This window comes from Thunnus maccoyii, chromosome 10 (assembly GCF_910596095.1).
Source record: "Thunnus maccoyii chromosome 10, fThuMac1.1, whole genome shotgun sequence".
Lineage (NCBI taxonomy): Eukaryota > Metazoa > Chordata > Actinopteri > Scombriformes > Scombridae > Thunnus > Thunnus maccoyii.
Window position 1 is genome coordinate 6,141,773 of NC_056542.1, and position 21,094 is coordinate 6,162,866.

The 21,094-nt window shown below is 40.6% G+C and overlaps 1 protein-coding gene across 11 annotated transcripts in view; it reads left to right on the forward strand.

Annotated features, from left to right (window-relative positions):
* Positions 1-21,094, forward strand: part of meox2a (mesenchyme homeobox 2a) — a 41,005-nt gene that overhangs the window by 4,382 nt on the left and 15,529 nt on the right. The window contains exons 1-2 of one of the 11 annotated variants that reach the window (XM_042423529.1): positions 11,001-11,302; positions 11,775-11,793. The exons of 6 other annotated variants lie outside the window; for them this stretch is intronic. Coding sequence is in view for 3 of the 5 variants with exons in the window: in XM_042423522.1 (XP_042279456.1) it covers positions 14,540-14,575 (36 nt within the window). In the remaining 2 variants the exon portion in view is untranslated. 4 more of the 11 variants (XM_042423528.1, XM_042423522.1, XM_042423521.1 and 1 more) reach the window with 4 other exon arrangements.

Genomic DNA, 21,094 nt, shown 5'->3' on the forward strand with positions numbered 1-21,094 from the left:
CAGCGTCTCCTCTCCGCATCCATCCTGGCTGCTTTCTTTGCTTCTCAACTCCTCAGGCGCCGTTCAATCAAGCCCACCTCCAACAAGCGAGACAGGACGTCCACCCATTACAGCTCACACCCACACAAACACTGACACGCACATGTGAACACACACATCCAGAAAAGTAATGATCTACAACATTTCCATATTAAAGTGGACCTATTATTCTTTTCTTTATTTTCTGTCATATACGTATATAATGTTACAATGTCGGATGTTCATATTAATATTAAATGTGGCCAAAGTGTCAAAATAATGAGATAAACGTATGTAGAAGTAATCCCTGTGAGCAAAAAGCACTGGCTTCAGACTGAGCCGACGTCGGCTCGTGACGGATTTCTTTATATAGTTATCTGCTCCATGCACAGTGCGCCAGTTCACTGCTCCGCTCCACTAACACTGTGGCATTTTTCCTTTACTGTGACTCAAATCGAGCTGGCACGCTGTGAGTATTTTTCCATTTCACAGCACAGCAAAGTAAAATAAGTTGTTTACCTGTTCGAGGTGTGCTGGTAGTCTGCAGCTCTGCATCAATCATCATCACTGTGGCTGTTTCTGCTTATACTACTCCTCCCTGCATTATGTCTAACTGATCCGCTGAAGAAATAGCTCCATATATCTCCATACGTTGTTGTGTTGACAGGTTTTTAGTGTCGCTAACGAAGCTCTGCTAATTTGCATTCCCATTATTTAGTAATTTAAAAGCTTTTAAAATGAATCAGTAAAGCAGGAAATATTGGGTTTGCATCAGCGGTAACTCAACACAACTCTGATACGGCTGCCCCTCTGGAAAGCTGGCCAATCAGAAGGGGGGCCTTAAAGAGATAGGAGCTAAAACTGCCTGTTCAAGAGACAGAGGCTGAACTGAGGGGCTGCATAAAGAGCCAGTATAAGATAAATAAGGAGTTTTTTGAACCGTGAATCATTCTAGTGGAATCCCAGAATACAAATATAGAGCTGGAAATGAGTATCTCCTTTAATAAATGTCTGATTAGCTATGGTCTATCAGTTGTGGATAGTTACAGTTACAGTCATGACAATGTCAGACTAATGGGCCTTCAGTCCAATAGGACATTTTTAGAGCTACTGGGGTTTCGGAATAATGGGCCTTCAGACAAATGGTCAATCCCTAGACTAAAAACAAAGCAATCACATTTTCAGGCCCCGGACAGTAGTTTGTGTAAGGGAGACACCCTCTTGACTTTGTACTGAAGTTCTTTGAGAAACTTATAATGTAGAACAAAGTCAAGAGGTCATGATATGTAGTACAACGAGCTAGCAAAGCTGTGTAAATGGAACCGTGTTCCTGCTCATTCGCAGTGGCGTCTGCCTCACACAGAACTACTCTCCAGAGACTGAAAACATGATCGCCTTTATTAGGCTTTGGAGCCGTTTCTAAACAAACTACTGAGCCCGAACTCCTCATTGTGAAGGAACATGTCACCCAGTGCAGCTGTGTGGCTTACTGATGTGTTGACGTGAGCTGCTAGATGCTGGCTCCAACTGACTCCCATTCAAAAAGTGTCAACTTCTCTCTAGAAATACTAAGTGAATCATTTTTTTCAACAAGTCATTATGGTCTTAATCTCTAAATTCGGGCAAACAAACGTAATTTTCAACAGTAAATTCATACTAAAGTATGTCCATTGTAATGATCTTTAAATTAAAGCTCATAAACGAACATTGGCAAACATAGTCAGTGTGGTCTGTAATATAACACTTGTAGCTAAAGGATCACACAGTGATCAGTTGATAGTAAACATGCTAGTGGATAAGTTTGGTAGCAGTAGTGCTAGCTTGGCCACCGCCATCGGTCATGAGACCTCTCCTTGTAGATCTTAGCTGTCCAATGAGAGTCTCCCGGGGACACAGAGCAATAGAGCAAATGTGCCAGAGACAGCACTGCATCAATGTGCACACAAAGTTCATAAGGTTCACCTGTGAGTGTGTTTATTGTATGTTTTGACTGACAGTTTTAAATGGATAACCAGTTCACACAGGTTCACAGACAAATCAACAACAGACACAGCTTTCAAAAGGGGGATTATTTAGCGAGTGAAACCCCGATCATACAGGTTGTTTAAAAAAAAGCAGTACATATATCAATCCAAAACAACAGTGTGTTTTCCGTGAGTGTTAGAGATCTGAGCATGGTGTGTGAAGGAAACAGAACAAACACTTCAAGTCTGTGGAGTGTGCAGCTGTTGTTGGTTGACATGCATAAATTTTAGACACAAGGTGTCAGGTCTATTTTGGATTTGGTTATCACTGAAATATGAAGAACATTTACTTTCCTTAAGGTTTTGAGGAAATTCATCATTGTGGTGGTGTCAAGGTGAGTTCAATTTGAAATTCCAATTCAGTAATTATGTCACAGTTATTAATCTCATTAAAGCCCCATCACCTTGAGAATTTAGTTATCCCTTGTTTGCAGACTTGACGGTAGTTTGATGGAGGGTTGATACCGGTTTGTGCATTCAGTGGACAGACTGGTCCAGTGTGTGCTAGATTTTTGCAGAGGCATGGTTAGTTGCCACCAAAAGAGGAAAAATGTGACACCAGGTAAATCCAAAGTTGTCTGATTTACATGTTGTGTCTTCTTAGCTGGCTTGCTAAACGTTAGCCTCTGATAGGCTTCATTCAGGAATCAGCTGGTTTAGTTCAGAGTTGGAGGCTCTGAGAATAACGCAGCTTCACTGAGAGGACGGGACTTCATGCAGTCACTACTTCTAATGTTAAGACAGCTGCTGATGGTCAGTAAATATCTCCAAACTGTAGGCTCACTGCTTGTTAAACCACATCTCATTTTCTCTGAGTTAAACACAGAAGATGTAACGTGAGTGGGGAGACTTTAAAGTTGTTTAAAGGCACCACTGATGGACCTAACTTATTACTTTTGCTGCTTATTAATTGTTCAAGTCAAGTCAGTTGTTATTTTTATAGCCCAATATCACAAATCACAAATTTGCCTCAGGGGGCTTTACAATCTGTGCAGCAATACAAAATCATCTATCTTTAGATGGATAAGGAAAAATAACAGGAAAAAACTGTAGAAATCTAACAAAGAGCGATAGGACGGACAGAAATGTAATAGATGTGTGTGCAGAACAGAGCAAGATAGCAAAATTACAATCTGAAAAAACAGGATGACAAAATTATAGATTAGTAAAGTAACATCATTACTTTCTAAATGTGCGAATGATTCAATTTTTTAATTAACCTGCCCAACATTACTCTTAATGGAATCACTATTTTGTAACTCTCTTCTCTCTGCTGCATCAAAGAATACTAGAAGGTTTTAATAAAATCTGGTATTTTTCCCTGTTCACACATTTACAGACATTACACAAGAGACTTTTTCAGGGAGAGAATTTTTCATAAAGATCAGTTTTCGTGGGCGGAAAAACAGAAGCCCACTGTGAATGGGTGGCCAAAATAAAGAATAAATGATGTTTTGAAATTTATCTGAATTATTGTGAACATAGTCTCAAACTTGGCTGCATCTTTCTCTCACTCCTTCTTTCACACACACACACACACATACACACACATACACACACACACTTGTGTTTTCATCACTTCAGAGGACATTACATTAACTTACATTCATTTCCTGTAGACTTATCCTAACCTAACCCTAACCCTAACCTTAACTTAACCCTAAAATCACCTCAACCTTAAACCAAGTCTTCACCCTTAAATTAATGATTTAAGTTAAGGGGACTTGCTTTTTGTCCCAATAAACAAGGCGAGTCCCCACAACATGAGGAATACCTGGCACGCACACACACACACACTCACAAACACACATTCATAGACTAAGTACACCGTAGAGACAAATCCCCAGTTGATCTTTCCCATGAACATGTCTCCCTGACTCAAGACTCTCCCCCTCCACCCGGCCCGAGGCTCCGAGCCTCAGATCCCTCTGGGCCACGGTGAAGGATTGTAACTATTTTCTCTGCAGCAAAATCCCAAACACAACAACCAACAGCAAGTTAGTCATCACAACCTGCCATAACATGTTGATTCGTCTTATGGCGTGGGAGCTGTACACACGTATGCGTGCACACAAAACACCCATGTGCTGCCTTCCCGATACACACACACACACTGCCGCTCTCTGCAGCACCCTTTGAGGGATCAACTCATCAGCTAGGCATGAAAAAGACTCCAGGTTTTGGAAGCTCCCTGCATCTCTCCCCCAAAAATGATTTATGAGGCCGAATCATTCACAGCACTCACTTCCTGTCAGTGAAATCTCCAGACGTCCTCCTCTGTCACGTCCCATCTAGATGGCTGGCTGTGGAATTTAGTGCACGGCTGGATTAGTCTTGTCCGCACATGTGTTTCGCTGCGGGAAGTTCTGTACAGTTTGACCGTCCTCGTTCACTTTTAACTGCTTTTTTTTTTTTTTTTTTTTTTCTTTTTTACGCACCGACTCACTCTGTGTTTTCTTTATATTTCTTAATCATCTCTTTGGCAGTGAGTAAAGCATTCGTAATGACAGAAATACAGTGTCCTGTAAGACTCTCAGGCTCCTAAAATATTCTAAACCTTGGCTTTGACTTTGGCTTCATCAGTTGGCTTGACGACTTCCTTTCCGATGCCGTTTTGTATTTTATGGCCTTCTGCTTAGACACTTGAAGATGCTGAAACTCCACTTGCACAAGAGAGCAGACAGAAGAGAATGACAGAAAGTGGCAGGGAATTCAACATTCATCCTGACTGAAAGATCCACTTTGCTTTTCATTGCAAATTAACTCGAGCCCTCCAAGTAGCGACATGCTCGGGTGATATTTATTGATATGCAACAGCCCCTGAGCGCCTAATTGGCTGTTTTGGAACTGACCCGACCTGTGATGGTTCCCTTAGCTGCCAGCTTCCCTCCCAAAATGGCTGCTGCGACCACAAGCCTTCGGTTGGCCCAGCACTTTTCATAGAGCTCGGCTGTAAATCCTCTTTTTCTTTTCCCTTCTCTCTCCTTTGCCTCTAACGTCTTCATTACCCAAGTCGTTTTGTCAGCACACCATTGGGTGTAACAGAATACCATACTGACCGACATTTAGGTCATTTCCTCCTCTTAAGACCAGATATTACGCTGCCGCAAAGGTAGCCGGATTGCCAGATTGGAGTCCTGGGTTGCCAGATTGGGGACCCGGCTAATCTAATTAGAGAGTGAGGGAAAGAGGCCCGAGGGGCCCGCAGGACTGGGACTGTGGTGGAGCCAGGACTGGTTCCCCCTTTTGAAAAACTATGCACCGCAAAATACAATGTGGTAATGTCTGCGGGCCTAATTCTTCCGGAGGGGAGAGAGCCGGACTCTGTCCTGCAGACAGCCACATCCCTTGCTTCAGAGAGAGAAAGAGAGGAAAAAGGGGGGCAGAGAAGAGAAAGAGGGAGCAGAAGAAAGAGAGTCCAGGGATGATTTATGTCCTGCTGTGCAGACGCAGAAATAAATCCAGCGACCTAGCACAGAGGGGGAAGCAGGCCATAAAGCACAGGATCAATTCAGAACTGGTTCCCTTTTTTGAAAAACCCCAAATGAGCTAAAATCTCCTCCCATGTCAAAGCCAATCGCTTTGTTTTATGTCATCAAGGCCTTTTATGATAGTGTTCCCATTCTTAAGAGGGAGGCGTGGCCTTCATGATGACATATCAGGTTCAATCTTTGAGTGAACTCGGGGCTCTCTGGGCTGATAATTAGGGTCTTCGGCGGTGGATGTGGTGATAGCTGTGTGGGAGGGCTCTTTAAAAAAAAAAAAGCACTGCTAATTTGAGCCATAGAAGTTATTGGGGTTATTGCTCCTCGCTTCACCTCCAGCTTTCAGTGGTGCGTGGGACCTGCATGGTGTCTTATATGTCACACACATTTTCACACACACACACACACACACACACAAACACACATGTATATGCACCTCCAGGTGGCCCAAGAGCCGTGCATATATTTCACACCCACTCTGCTATGATCAATTTCACCTCCTCGCATGCGTCCAGTTAAGTGTGCAACTTTTACAAGGGAGAGAGGGATCAGTTTCAAACTCCCCCAGAAATCCCAGCTTCTTTCCATTTCTATTAAACGGACCTGATGTTGACCAGTAAAATGATCGCTAAGCTTATGTGTGAGCTCTTGAATCTGCTGTGGAGACACACTGGCAAAACGCACCCCGAATATTTGAAGGAGGCTGATTTAAACAAACAAAGCAACAGAACAGCTTTGTGATTGCCTCATTGTCCCACGCAGCTATCTGCTGCACAAATATACAAAGAATTCTAACGAAAGACTGACTAAACATTTCTAACGGAAAGAAACAAATGTGTCTATTATATGTCTGTGTGATGTTAGTGAGTAAACTTTACTCATAGAGCATCACACTACACACTTCAAACAATGAGAGAAGAGAAAAAAGGACAAAACATTATATAAAATACAGAAAGTGTCCAAACCACACTATGTAAAGTTGTAAGAACACGCTAATTAAGAAGAGAAAGCTGTTCTAAAGTGAGAAACAATGGCAAAAGCATAAAACTTCACTATAAAGACAGTATTCCTTCAAGGACATCGATTTATGATATAAAAAAACAAAGTCATATCTAGAAATAAACCATCTCAGTGAATGACATTTCATGGTTTGGTTTAAAGTGGACTTCAGCTTCAGTTTATTTAAAGAGCACATCACTATCTCTGTATGGACTACGTGCACTTTACACCTTAAAATGAAGCAATGACTTAATTCTCAAACCATGTGGACACTGTTAGGAGAAAACGCTTAATTCATAATAGTCATTTAGTATTTCTAAAAAACACATAATCCAGGAATTTACGATTCAAATTAATTTTTTTATTTTTATTTTAACGTGTTTAAATCTGCATTTATCAATGTTTTAATAACACTGGATGAAACAACCAAACCACAAAGAATCATCACCCACTCTGTAGTTCCCCTCGGCTTCACAGAACTTTCTAGACTTTTTCAGCTTATTGTTTTGTTTTTCTGGCTGGCAAACTATGCTTTCATCCACCTCTTCTCCAGCAGCAGCAGGCAGCTGTTTTCAGCTAACTGTATGCTAACTGCCAAGTAATAAAGAGCAGACAAAGTTAGCGAATAGCCGGTGAAGAAAGTGGAACATTTAGCAGCTGAAGAGCCAGATATTTTCTCTCAGGAGATGGTGGAGATCAAAACAGAGCGAAAAGGAGAGTGAATGTTGAGTGGCCAGATGCAGGACTTCAAATGAATGCTAATGTTGCTCTGATGTGTAAATAGGTAACAGTTTGGTAACACATTCTGCATAGGGTGATGAAGTATATGTCAGATTTTATGTTTCAACCTTGCCTCCGCTACCCCCAAGTGGTTAAAAAACCCCTGTTGATACAGCTTTAATATAAATATAATATATTAAATTGTAATTTTTGGGGAGTGAAAAATAAAAAAAGTGTATTTCAAATGTTCAATTTTGTAAGAACATGTTCTTTAAAACAGTAAAAAATTAAATGAAAAAAGAAAAACAACAAAAAAAACAACCCTTCTGGGAATAATACAGGGAAGTTCCATTGTTGTGCCAAAAATTTGTTTCCACCAAAACATGTTTCCTCTGGCCCTCGCTGTGATTTCAACAGCAGGAGGGAAACAATCTGTTCTTTTTCAAACAATAAAAAAAAAAATATATTTTTAAAATTCATTCATTTTTTTTTAAAAATACGAACAAATTAGAATGTAGATGAAAGCTGATTGCAAAACAGTTATATAAAGAAAAGGGACTCTACAGTATGGCGTCATAATAGTTCCCCTTACTCAGTTTAATAATAAAACATATTTCCCCAAGGAGTGAAGAAGAAGAAGGGGAAAAAAAAACAGCAGAAAAGAAAGCAAAACAACTGCAACACATGGTCAATACATAGGCCGTACTTGAAATTTCATTTTAGTTCACATGGTTGCAGTGTCCAGTCTATTTTCTCCGTCTATTATCAGCTATCTGTCTTTGGTTTCTAATTATACATGTTGTCCTTTAGATAGCATGTACTTAGTTAATCAGATCCCTTCATGTCTGTATTTGTGGTTTGTATGTTTGACACCAGTTGCGTGTGATTGCTTTCACTGCAGTGGTTCTAAACATTCTTGCCAAGTATTTGTCTTGTTCTTCTTACTAGCCTATGTGTAATGGGCTCATACCCAGGAGATAGTACTTGATGTCCAGTAGGGAAATTTACTTTCAGTATCATCTGGACTTCATTATGTATTGCTTCCCAAATGATTTTAATACTGGGCAAAACCATAAATATATGAGAAAGGTTGGCATTGTATAACCCACAGTTCCTCCAGCGCTTTGAAGTAAACTTATCAATGTGTTTTGCCAGTTGAATGAGTGTTATAAAGTAATAGAGTTGTATTTCTCCTGCCAAAAAAGTGAATTTGTTGTTTTGCGAGTGTTGATATTCATTTCCCTCTCTTCATATCCTGATATATCAATTTCTAATTCCTCCTTACATTTTTCTTTTGACCTTGTTTAATCTTGTCTGTTTGTGTTAGTGAGAATGTATTACAAAATATATTTTAAAAGTATATTTTTTTAAAAACATTTCACAAATAATTAAAGTGACTCTTAAACAAAGCCAAAGAAAACACACTTGTTTCTGATCTTATTATTATTAAACCAAAACGCACCCATTGATTCTGTGAGGAAGCTGTCCGTCAACAGTGTTCTGGATATTGATGTACTTGTCATTCTCATAGCAAATTGCCTTCATTATAATTTCATTTTACAGCCCAGAGGAAACACATTTTTAGCGTGATACAAATTCTGGCACAACACTCGCTCTTCCTCTCTCAGCCTTTCTCACACGTTGTAAGTCTCTGACAAACCCTCCATCCCTCCGTCTCTCTGACTTTGACTAATTGTGCTTTGTTGTGATTAAAGCCACCAGATGCTTCAGAGGAACCGGCCAAAACCCCGTAAACTCGCAGCTCTTTTTCTATCGCCGCGCTTTCTTGTGGAGAACAGCAGGAATGTCAGCCATCTTCCCATCAGCACGGGACGCCACAACGATCGTGTTTACAGTGAAACGTTCCGCTGATGTGGGATAGATTTATTACTTATTTACTCTCCGGCTTGGCCCGGCCTTTTGTTGGTCCGATTTCTGATCACTTTCAATGCCTCACGCCAGACCACGAAGTGATGGCGGCATGTAAACACACTCGACACGAGCTGGAATCCAGGAATGTGTGTTAGTGTTTGTGTGGGTGTGAGAATGAGGCAGGGAATCTGTGTATTTATACCCACGCCCGGGTGTGTGTGTACATTATGGGTGTAGATAATGTGTGTTTTGTGCTCTTTTGTGTTTGTTTGTCTTTATTATTGAACATGTGTGTCTTTATTATAGCCTTGCATCCATGCATGTGTCCTTGTGTGTCCTCTCGCTCGTTGCCTTGTGTTCTCCTTAATTGTACGTGTCTTTTAACTCTGTGTGTGTTCCTGCAAGTTTGTGTGTATGTTCTGCCTCCTCCTCCTCACTCATTGTGTAATTAGTCGATTGTAATCAGCGCCTTATAAAGGATCAATCAGGTGGAAGATAAACATGGCCTGGTTGTGTAACACACTTCATTAAGAGGGAAAATGGAGCCGTGTGATCACAGAACATCATTACAGTACCAACCGCTGCATTGAGCCTTTTTAATACTTCTAATGTTGGTCATGTAGGAATTTTGGTCATTCTGCGTCTTCGCTCTAGACTAGAGATGCCGATTTTAAGCAATTTTCCAAATGGATAATTTTAGTTTATTACAAATTGGATCTTATTTTCATAGTGTTGGCAACATAGTCTGGCAGGGCAACAAACACGGGCAGTCAGCCCATCAGACAGGCTGTAAACAAGTCAACAGTTTAGCCAGATTATCAAAAACCAATTTTAAAGGTTCGACGTGTAAGAATTGGCCCCCGTGATCTAAACAAATAGGGGGCAGTATATCACCCCGCAACCACCACCCTTTCCCCCAAACACATCACCCCACCACCATTATCACCCACTGAATACGGCGTAAAGCTTATTGTTCACAGCGAATCTGTGCTATGGCACTGTCGAGATATCAAAATGCTACAGAGACTTTAGAGACAGTGGTAAATTATAAATGAGCTGCACAGATCAGAAAGTGGTTGCGCCACGGAGATAAGTTACAACATGATTTGAAGTATCAACTAAATAGTTACACACATGCCCCTGGGGTAGGTGTAAATCATACAATTTCACATAACTCACCAATGGTAAAACAACAGTTTTACTGCCACAGAGCATCATTTTTCATTAATTGCTGCCATTTTACAACACAGTAATCCAGATGAGACTTAATTTATTGATATGATATTTCAATATCAATCCAGCTTACTATGATGTTCTATGATGCCAAATGGCAAGCTTTTACATAGCTGGTGCAACCCAGTGCAGTTCGTTGGATCAGCTGACATGAACAGCTGATATTTTGCCGGCCAGTGTCTGCAGCTGCTGCCAGCTGCTCCGACAACGTCAGTGCGACTTGCCAAATAGGTGTTATTTGGATAAACTGACCACATATTGGGAGTCCACATGGTTACTTACTTGCTTGAAAAAATATTAAAACTTAATAAAGTGATATATTAATGGTACTACAGTGGAAATTTCAACAGCTTTCAGCCCATGGATGTATTATAAGAGCTGGGTACCGGACTAAAAATGGTGCCCATTTAGTCCTATAGGAATTGCTCAACTGGCATACACCAAAAAAAGTTTCTAGCTTCCGGGTTTGCTTCCGTGTTGTGCAGCCCACTGAATATGCGCAGTAGTGTCTCCCCCACTAACCCCGCCCACGAGTTCCCGCTAGACTTTACATTGTGGTGACGTCACGGATATTTAACTCGCTTTTCTCGGCTCAAGGAAAGTTTAACCAATATAAAACCTCCATGGATCAAAAGTTCATAATAGAAAGAGTCATAATTGACCTTGTTAGAAGTTCGAGGTGTGCTATCAATAGTTTTACAGGCGTCTCTTTTACAATGATGGTCTATGGGGAAAAAGCTTTTTGGGCTGCAGGGAGATTTTTCGTTGCAATACCGCGAGTGACCACTGGGAAAAATTGGCTGCAAGGCTGAGCGGTGGCGCCCTATCCGGCTCTTATTAAACATCCATGTTTCAGCCTGGCTCCGCCATTACTGTTGATGGCTCTGGGCAGCACTCGTGTTGGACTGAGGGCAGACTGGACGCTACGGTGACTCACTATTGTCCCTAAAGGTACAAAGTGGTATTACAAGACAGTATGGGCCGGATGGGGCTAGAGCTAGCTGGTTAGCATGCTAACCTCCGTAGATATCTCTACATACACAATACATATAGGTCTTTGGCATAATGTCAAAACTGTTATTTCTTCATATTCTGTTGATAATTTTAGTTAATTTTGGAATGTTTTTAAACTAAAATTCTGGCCAGCTCTTACTCATTATACCTTTAACCACATTTGGCGGTAAAACAAAATGTTGCTAAATGGTAGGTATGGTACGGTAAGTATGGTAGATCAAAGTTAACCAGGAAGTCGGTCTATATACCTCTATTGATATTTACAACGGATAGTTCTGGGAATCACTTTAATGTTTGCCCTTTGTCTTTCTTGAACTAACCTGGATGTTTGTTTACAACCTGTCTGATTGTCCGACTGCTCGTTTCTTTACTTTGTTGGACTTACTTCGTGACGTCGCTACTTTCCCAGGATCTCAGCAAATGACTTGGTAAGTAAATATTATCTATATTATGGGTGACAAAAGCCACAAAAATAAGACCCAAGTTTTAAATGAACTGGAATTATCCCTCAAGTGATAAAAATGATTAATGATTAAAAGGATAATAGACAGAAAACATGCTTTTTTAAATTAATATGACCTGTTTTTGCAGCACAACCAAAGTAAATAAGGTATTTTATCATAAATTCTAAATAAAAAATCTAAATATAAAAACGTGGGACATGACATCAAAAGGGATTGTGAGATACTGGTCGGATAGGAGACTTGTTACTGTACTGTACATTTGGGGATGGGAATATGACCTTACAGTCATGTTATATGCTACCTGAAAGGCACAGATGTAAATAAAATAAAATAAAATAAAATAAATAAAATTAAAGTTGGCTGAATGCCATTGAGCTGCTTCACTTTCAGGGTCTTATTGTGCCTGCTGCCTCGCTGTCATGGTTTACTTGGATACTTGAATAGAAATCATCATTATGTTATTTGTAACACCTGCTCTTTTCCTACCCTGACAAGTCCAATGGGATGTGTAATGCAGAGGCCTCAAGCCTTATCACTTAAACATTTAAAACCGGTTCTTGTAGTGTACCAGAATTTTTAGCTTTTGGACTTAGAAGCTCTGTTTCACCCAAACTGGAAGGAATTATGCAAAATTGAACAGGATTGGGAGTGAAAAGTTTTAAAATGTCAATAACAAAAGTCAGTAGGGATCGGCCAAGACAGGAAAAAAGTTTCGCATCCATCAAACTGACAATCTTAAACTGCATGTACATGTTATGATGTACTATATCAAATTCAGAGTGGACTGGAAAGCTTTTTGAAATGTTTATTCGTTCCAGTAAAATGAAAGACACATGTGAGGGGACAAATCCATGTTCAAAAGCAACAAAAAAAACTTAATTCTAACATGTGTGTCCAATAGAACCTAACAATACCAAGGTATTTACAATGAATTTAATAAAAAATAAATAGGTGTAGAAAATGTTTCATGTGTCACCGTCTAACCTTTCCAATGACAACGTATTGACGTATTTTCAACGCATCATAGTGAAGTGTTTCCATAATATGTGCAAACTATTACATCTATATCAGTGTTTCTGAGGCCACGTCACCCTTTTGTCATGTACATCAACATTTAATGTGTAACTCTTCTCTGTATTTTCATTGTAATTATTTATTGTTTGTACAACGTGGTGCAGTTTTGGACAAATTGCCCAGAAAGCTCTTTGGTTGATGGACAATAAAAATAAACAGCTGCAGCTGTTGTTTGTCTACTTGGCAAATAGCTGTGAAATATTCAGCGAAAAGACACAAAATGAAATTGAAACCTGAAAGTTTATTTATTCAGTGTTTATTTAATCAGATGGCAGAATTTTGCTAATAAAGCCAAAATCACAGCTTGTCATTCACAGGTTTTAGTTCTATATCGCTGAAGTCTTTTCTTAATTAAGGTTGTAATATTTTATTATAGAAAGTGATTTCATAAAAACAGGAAAGCAGTAACGCCACATGTATTCCTAAAGGAGCGGATTTCTTTTCCTATCCAGTTTGCATGCTTATGAGTTATAATCAAATAACAGGAAGATACAGTATTTCATTCTGATTTTCAGAACTTTTTCGCTCAGGATTGATGCATTTAAGAGAGTAATTTCACAAAATGATTATATATTTGGTGTTATCTGACACTTTAACAGCTAAATTTTTGTATCCTAAGTGTTATGATTTCTGTAATGACATCAGTATGTGATGTGTGAAAAATGATTCCTTCTCCTGTCTTTCTTTACCTCTTACTTGTTTTCTTTTCCTGTTATTTCTCTCAGTTATTTGTGTTATCTCTGCTTTTAATTTGGTGACCTGGTGACCTTTTTTATTTTTCTTGTTACACTCATTCTAAGTTGCACAGGACAAGAGAGTCATCTAAAGCCGGGCTCAGACTACAGGAGCTCTGGGCCGATTTATCCCTGATTCACCTCCGACAATCGGAGGAGAAATCTGATCTGGGACTTTGGTCGGGTCCGATGTTCGGCCCAGATTATCTGGTAGTGTGAGGGGATTACCCCCCAATAATTTCACACATGTTTGATATTTAGGAGATAAAATCTGGATGATTACATTACTACTTTCCAAGCGAGACCACCGTAGCCAATAAGAGAGACAAGTCTACAAGGAGAGGATGTTAATTGATGTTGCCAAGCAACGGTAAACATTGAGCCCTCGAGGCTAACGTTAGCTAGCATACGACTGTTGAAAGATATTAAAACTGACGGTTAAAATCTCACCTGAATAACAGACAACCTGTGTTGTGTGTGTGTGTTTGTCATCCATACCCGTTCAGCCTTCTGCTTATGTTTTTCCAGTTTTCATTTTTCGTTTACATCTGCTTCCACATGAGATCACGAGAGGTGGTGCATTCCTCTGGCACGATAATCTCAATAATATCCTGTAGTGTGTGATGTGCCATTATTTTCAAATCTTGTAGTGTGTGCATGTTTGAGATTAGAAAAAGAACATCTGTAAAGTTTCTCCTTATGTGCGTGATGCAACCCGATTTCAAAATCGGTTAGGATTTTAAAACTCCTGTAGTCTGAGCCCGGCTTAAATACCTAAAAATGGAAATGTAAATCAGTTTTATGGAAAACTATCTCTGGTCCAAGTGGCAGTCTTCCCACTTACTCGTTCCTGTGTGAGTCTGTTGCTCCAGACTGACAACATCCCTATTGTTTCCTGCTGGATGATGAACTGCACTAATGCAACTGTCAAACACCAGGTGCTGCACTCTTCTTCCCTCTATTTCAGCCTCTCCTCCTCCTCTCACCGTTTGTATCTTTAACCTTCTCTCTGTTGTCTCTGCTGTCTTTGCACATCACACAAGGTCGACACTCCTAAATTCATCTCGTGCATTGAATGCTTTTGTGTACTTGTCCTACGTTTGTCCCACAGTTTGATCTCTGTATGTTGCCTCTTATAGCAGCAGTAGGTAACTTTCTGTCACAAAACGACTGAAGAAATATCTGCAGGTTGTTTATCATCACCAATGACTCAAGGATAATTTTTCCGTGTTGATAATTCTGGCTCTCAGAACTCACTCCCTGGCTCATTCTGCTTTGGAACAAAGCAATATCAAAATGCTTTCCAATCCTCCCCCACCCTCACAAGCTACTCATTATCCTTTTGTCATGCTCAATAGTGAAGGATATTGCAACCAGTGTTGCAACTGTAGAATTGTAGAAAAATAGGATACAGATACATTGATACAGACATCAGTGTCAGTGTCACAACCTGTGTTTCCGGCTGCTCACGAGCAGCTGAAATGTTAAGTTAACATAAAGATGCTACACTGAAAATCAAAGTTAAAGTATAATATAAAATATGTTGCCACAGAGGATTATTACATGACTCTGTTCCCTTCAGCTCTACAGAGCACTTTAGTGTCTTTCAACCTTGCTTCCAGCAGCAGCAGGCAGCTGTTTTCAGCTTAAAAAAAAAAGCTCAGATAAACCCTCAGTACACTGACAGCGCAGTACCAAACAGTAGGTGGTGCTGGGATAGATAAAGTGGAGCATTTAGCTACTAAAGTGGAGAATACCCGGGTGCAGCACTTAAAAGAGTGAAACTTCATTTTGATATCCTTACCCTTGTGGTAAAAAAGTCTTTGTGTATCCATAGAGTAGCTGGTGGTTTTCCCCATCCCTTCAATCCAGTCTGTCCAGTCAACATCTGTTAGGTTTTCATTCACTAGAACTGCATCTTAACACAGTTTTGTAAGGTCTTCATCATTCAACGACTAAAACTAAAACACATGTTCTCAAGCCAAATAAAAGCAACAAAGCAGTGTTATTATTGCTGTGCTACATGTTGATATATCATATTTTTTGTCAGACTTTTCAATTGGACCTCTGTTTAAGTTAAAAAACGTAACGGACTGCGTCGGTGAGGGTGTGTTGCCTCAGGTGCGGTGAGAGGATGAAATACGATCCATGAGACCAGTCTTAGTAATAGATCCATGAGTCTGATGGTTTGTCATATGTCAAAACACTCTACAGCAGTTTATAATACTATGAAACAGGGTTTAAAGTCATCACAGTGACCATCATTGTCTCCACAATCGCAAGGTGAACGGTAGAATTCATATTACAAAGTAAAGAATTGTGTACTTGCATGTGTTTGACTGGCCAAAGCAGTGCATTGCAATCTGATGTTGTAAGTTTTTTTTAAGGAGCACTCTGCCCTGGAGCTCCTACATTTATCATTGAAATGAATGAGTTTCATGTAGAGCTACTGTTGGTCTGAACTTGGCTGTACTCTTCTGCTGTGAAAATGCGATGTTGCATCAAATACAGGAAATGACTGGGACAGGATGGGCGGGGTTCCACAGTGAAGCTGCAGTCAGACTAAAATCCACTGCGGTGGTGTGGCCAAAAGCAGGGGGGGGGACGGTGTAGGTATAGTAGGGTTGTAAACATAAACTGTAGGAGTTAGCATGGCTAGCATGCTAGCAACAACAGTCCTAAAAGTTGTGAATTAAAAGCTTCTAATCAAACATTTACTGGCATAAACTCTGTCTCTGTCCTTACACTCACTGCAGCCAGGCAGCATCTCTCCTCCTCTTCTGTTTGTACTATTTCACTGTTATAAAACAATCTCACCCTGTCTCTCAAACCTCTTAGAATTTGGAGACCTTTGTGATTTTTGGTGTCAAAGTTCAATCAGATTGAACACAAAGAAGCAATCGGAAGCAAATGAATCTCACCCTGTTCCACTTGGATGGGAAGCGGACTATGCTATAAAATGCAGTTGTTGCACGTCCTGCTGGTCACCAGTAGGCGTCACAGATTACTCTAACAGAAGATGATCTGCCAACCAGCCTTCTGACAGCAGGTTTGTGTTGCAGCAAGTTGCTCAGAATAGACGACACAGGCTGCAACAGCTCTGCTGCATGATGGAGAACCTCTGTAATGGATACTCATGCTATTACTATAGTATGACTGTAGACCTTCTGTCCACATGGAGTGTTGCTGTTCCTATGGGGTCATAGTTGGTCTGTAACATTCCAACAGGAAGTCCCACCTCCTCCTCCTCCTCCTCCTTTTGTTTTAATGAAGCCCCTGGGAGGTTCTGGAAAGCCCTGGAACTGAATGCAGTCCATCCCGTCCAAACCGCCGCCTCCTCTTCAGTCCCAGTGAGCTTGGACCAAACCCTGTGCTGCCTCCTGCGCACTGCCCTGTCGCCAATGGCAACTGCAAACAGGACGGGACAGGGTCCTGCTGAAAACGGGGCTATGATTTCAACAGATGTCACGACACAGGCAACAGAAAAGCTCGGCTCTGGTCAGTTTATAGCGTGAGTCTCTGTGGATCTGATCCACAGGCAACACATTTTATATATTATCAGGGCTGGAGCTCCATGTTTGGGTTTCTTTTATGCAGTATGGGTTGTCATTTTTAATGAGGCAAAACACAGAGAGGGCCTCAGCTGGCCTAAGGTGTCACAACATAAAATTCAGGAAATCGACACCACACTGTATAACAACCTATCTAACCCTGTCGTCATAATGAAGGGAGGTTTTGCACCCATACCGCATGCCTCTGTATCCTCCTATTGTCCCGTCCATGCGTCATGTCCACATAGAGCGGGCGGCTAAAACCAGTCTCTTCAGTCTCCTGATTGGGCGACGACATGGGATTGTTCTGGACCACAGTTGGGGGAAATGCTTGGGAACTCCACTTCCCAGCGTGAGAGGAGACGGAGAGCAGAACGGCTCCCCGGAGGCGCAGCCGATGACCCCGCTGAGTGAAAAATATGCAGAGGTCACCGGGTTTCTATTGGGCAAGAGCTAAATCTGACTGACACCGAGCAGCAATAACCCTTGACTCCATGAGCTGCTGGGGAGACACGCTATTTATTTGCAGGCGGATAAATGTCAAGCAAACATTTCTGAATTTCAAACATACCGTCAGTAGAAAACAATCTGTGATGTAAACTGAGGGTAACAAGGAATCTCAGTTTAGCAAGAACAGGGAAGAGCACTGCCATTAGTGCAACAAATGAATGAGTGATACAAAAGCACAAAATGATGGTAAGAAGACTACAGGAACTTTTGTATCAGATCTGATAATTATTTTAAGATATATAAGGGACTCCACATAATTATTAAAGTAACTAATACATTGTGTATCTCTACATACAAACACCATGTGTCTCTACTTGTTGGACACATCCTCTCATGGACACAATAACCTGATAAAGGCCCCGGGTCAAAAATCTACAGTGAACTGTGAAAACTACACGTCGGTTTCATTATTTGTGTCGACATTGAGAAAAATGCCAGTACACAGCACTTCACGCTATGTTTTCTTTTTGAGTCTTAATTAGTTTTAGGCAATTCAGTTCTATTATTTTAGGAGTATGTGCCATGTAAACACAAGATTAATGAATATAATTCAGTCCTCTTAAAGATGGAGTTTGACACAGGGCTCGTTTTAGTAGGCAGGGCCAAAACAAGAAAACAACTCGACTGCTGTGAATTTACTGCTGTGAATTCTTAAACAAGTCATCAACCAACTGACAGTAAACTTGTCGCCCTAGAAGATCAGAGAATAATCCTTTGCATCTTAAACGAATTCATCTCTCAAAGCACTGAGGTCCCGAAAATCTTCTCCAGACCTTTAGGATGGTGCCAAAACTGAAGTGTCATTCAACTAAGACGAGGCTTATCGTCCGACAACAGAGAAATATTGATATATTTCCATTACTTCTGGATTCCACCCCTTGATTACATCTTTACATAAATTATGAGCACCATGTTTCATCGTATTCATTCTGCTTTTCAACTTAAGCAGGAAGCATTTTTGCAGAAAATGAAAAAATGAGAAGTTATATTGATTGACCACCGACTACCTGTGTACATTTTTTCCTTGCGTCTCTATGTTTGAACATGAAATTGTTGTAATTCTGCAGCATATTAAAACATTAGGCAAAGCTGCATCAGTGGGGATCGATGTCGGTACGAATGCAGCTTCACTGCAGCTTTACACACACACACACACACACACACACACACACACACACACACACACACACACACACACACACACCTGTCACCGTCCACCAGTAGAGGTCCCTATTCTCCTGCTGCACACTGCACCTCCTGTGAAGCTGCAGCACTTTTGCGTCGTCGGGTCACAGAGTGGAGGGCTGCAGAAGCAGCAGCAGCAGCAGCAGCAGCAATGATGAATCACTGTGAAGCCCCTGTGTCTGCTGCAACTTCAGAAAACCCAACAAAATCACCCAGTTATACAAGAAACCACCTGTGTATATACACAACACAGGAACATGTCAGTGAGTTATCGCTACTGTGTTGTGTAAATGACTTAATTAGCATTGACAGAGAGATGAAGACAGTAAAATTCAACTGATATATTGTAGCCACAAGCTGGTAGACGTTACTATGTGGAAGCATTCAATACTTTTAGAATTGACAGATACCATGATTTTATTCTCATCAGGTTCGAAAGGAAAGCATCTTGTGTCAATATTTTTAGATTAAAATCATTGACGGAGTGTGCCAATACTCATGATGCTGTTAAATTTTTCCAATCGCTTGTCCAAAAAAGGTTGGCCCTTTTCGAGTTTGTGCTTGTCATGGTGGAAAAGCCTCTCAAATAGCATTTAGACCATCATTACAGTCTACAGCTGCATTTGCATGGTGACATGACATGTTATTTCCACCACCATTCATCACAAAGCACGTCCAAGACCTTTACAAGAAACAAGCTTAACAAGATCTAATCAATCAATCACCAGGCAGAAATTATACTCTAAAGAGAGCAAGAAAAATGACACAGATGGAAAGAAAAAAAAGATTAAGACAGACTGAACTCAAACCTGTAGCTCTAATAAAAAATAAAAAATTATGAAAAATGAAAATTTCCCTGAATTCTATTAATCAGCAGCAACATCTCAGTAAACTTGATTGATTTCTGCTTTGGAAATCACATGAGGAAGGTTGTGGAGACATGTTTGCTTTGGTTGACAATTTTTAGTGATATTTTTCAGTTTTGTGTCCTCATTGCTTTTGTTGTTTGTATTGTATAGGAGTAGTTGTGATAGTAGTACATCATTTGCACATTTGAGAACACAAATACTAAACAAAAAGTGCAGGAGAGAACAGAAAAAAGCAGGTGAGCATATGAGGATTTACCCCAAATCACAGACAGAACATTTAAGTGGAATAACAACAATAATTATTAGTATTAAAGCACTACTAATAGTAGTGATAGTAAGTGTGGTCACGAAAAACCTCCATCAAGTCAGAAGTAGGCGACACAGTCTGGCTAATATTTAATGAAGTTAAATGTCCCGTAAACCCACACAGGTGTTTTCAGTTATTTGATTAGACATCTGCTCAGGTGGAAATTGGGTGAAGCTATGAGGTCATCGAACTCAAGATGCTAATAAAAATGATAAGGGTGTAATGTGTCTCGCCTTAACAGTTACAACAAAACTACCAGGAGAGTGAGGGAACTGTCAATCAGTCACAGTCACGCTGTCTTTTTTTAAAAGGGTCTAATCAGGCAAAAATAAGTGAAAACATCCGTGAAGGTGAACAGTAGGTGTGTAAGGACTGTAAATAAAACCCTAACGAACAACACAGGGATTTACTGACAAGATCTGCAGAATAACCAACAGGTGTAAACGAGAAACTTTGCCAATGGTCTCCGTGGTTACCAAACAACCACTCATAAAGTACACCTGTGCTGTAGCTCTACTTTTTTGGGAATTATCAGCCAGGTTTAAAAGTCAATTTACTGTTCAGATCTGCTTGGATGAAGCTCAAACTGAAATCAAAAAACTGTCACTCTGACCCGTCACGGTACGACTGCGTGACGCTGCCGTGTTAAAATCGAACTGATGGCGCTGAGTCTGAATTAAGTGTTAATGAGATTCACCAGCCCCAACATACTGACTTAACATTAATCAGAAAACAGGCCGGGTCCGTCGTACAGTAACTCAACAGAGCGAATACTTTGGGAATCATCCAGAAACCTCCAGGAACCTAAAGAGAGAAGGAAGCCGTTAAATCATAAAAGGTTGACTTCACTCTTCTGAATGATTTGCCTGATTGGAACAGTATGTTGAAGCTGGACCATCATAGGGACGTTGGAATGATGCAATAAGGCCAGAGCTTCTCCACACATTGGACCGAGCCTGCGACATGTGGGCGTCCGAAACAACTCTTGCTCTGGAGCAGGAAGTTTAGCGTGCGGGTGGGTTTAGTGAGCGGGCA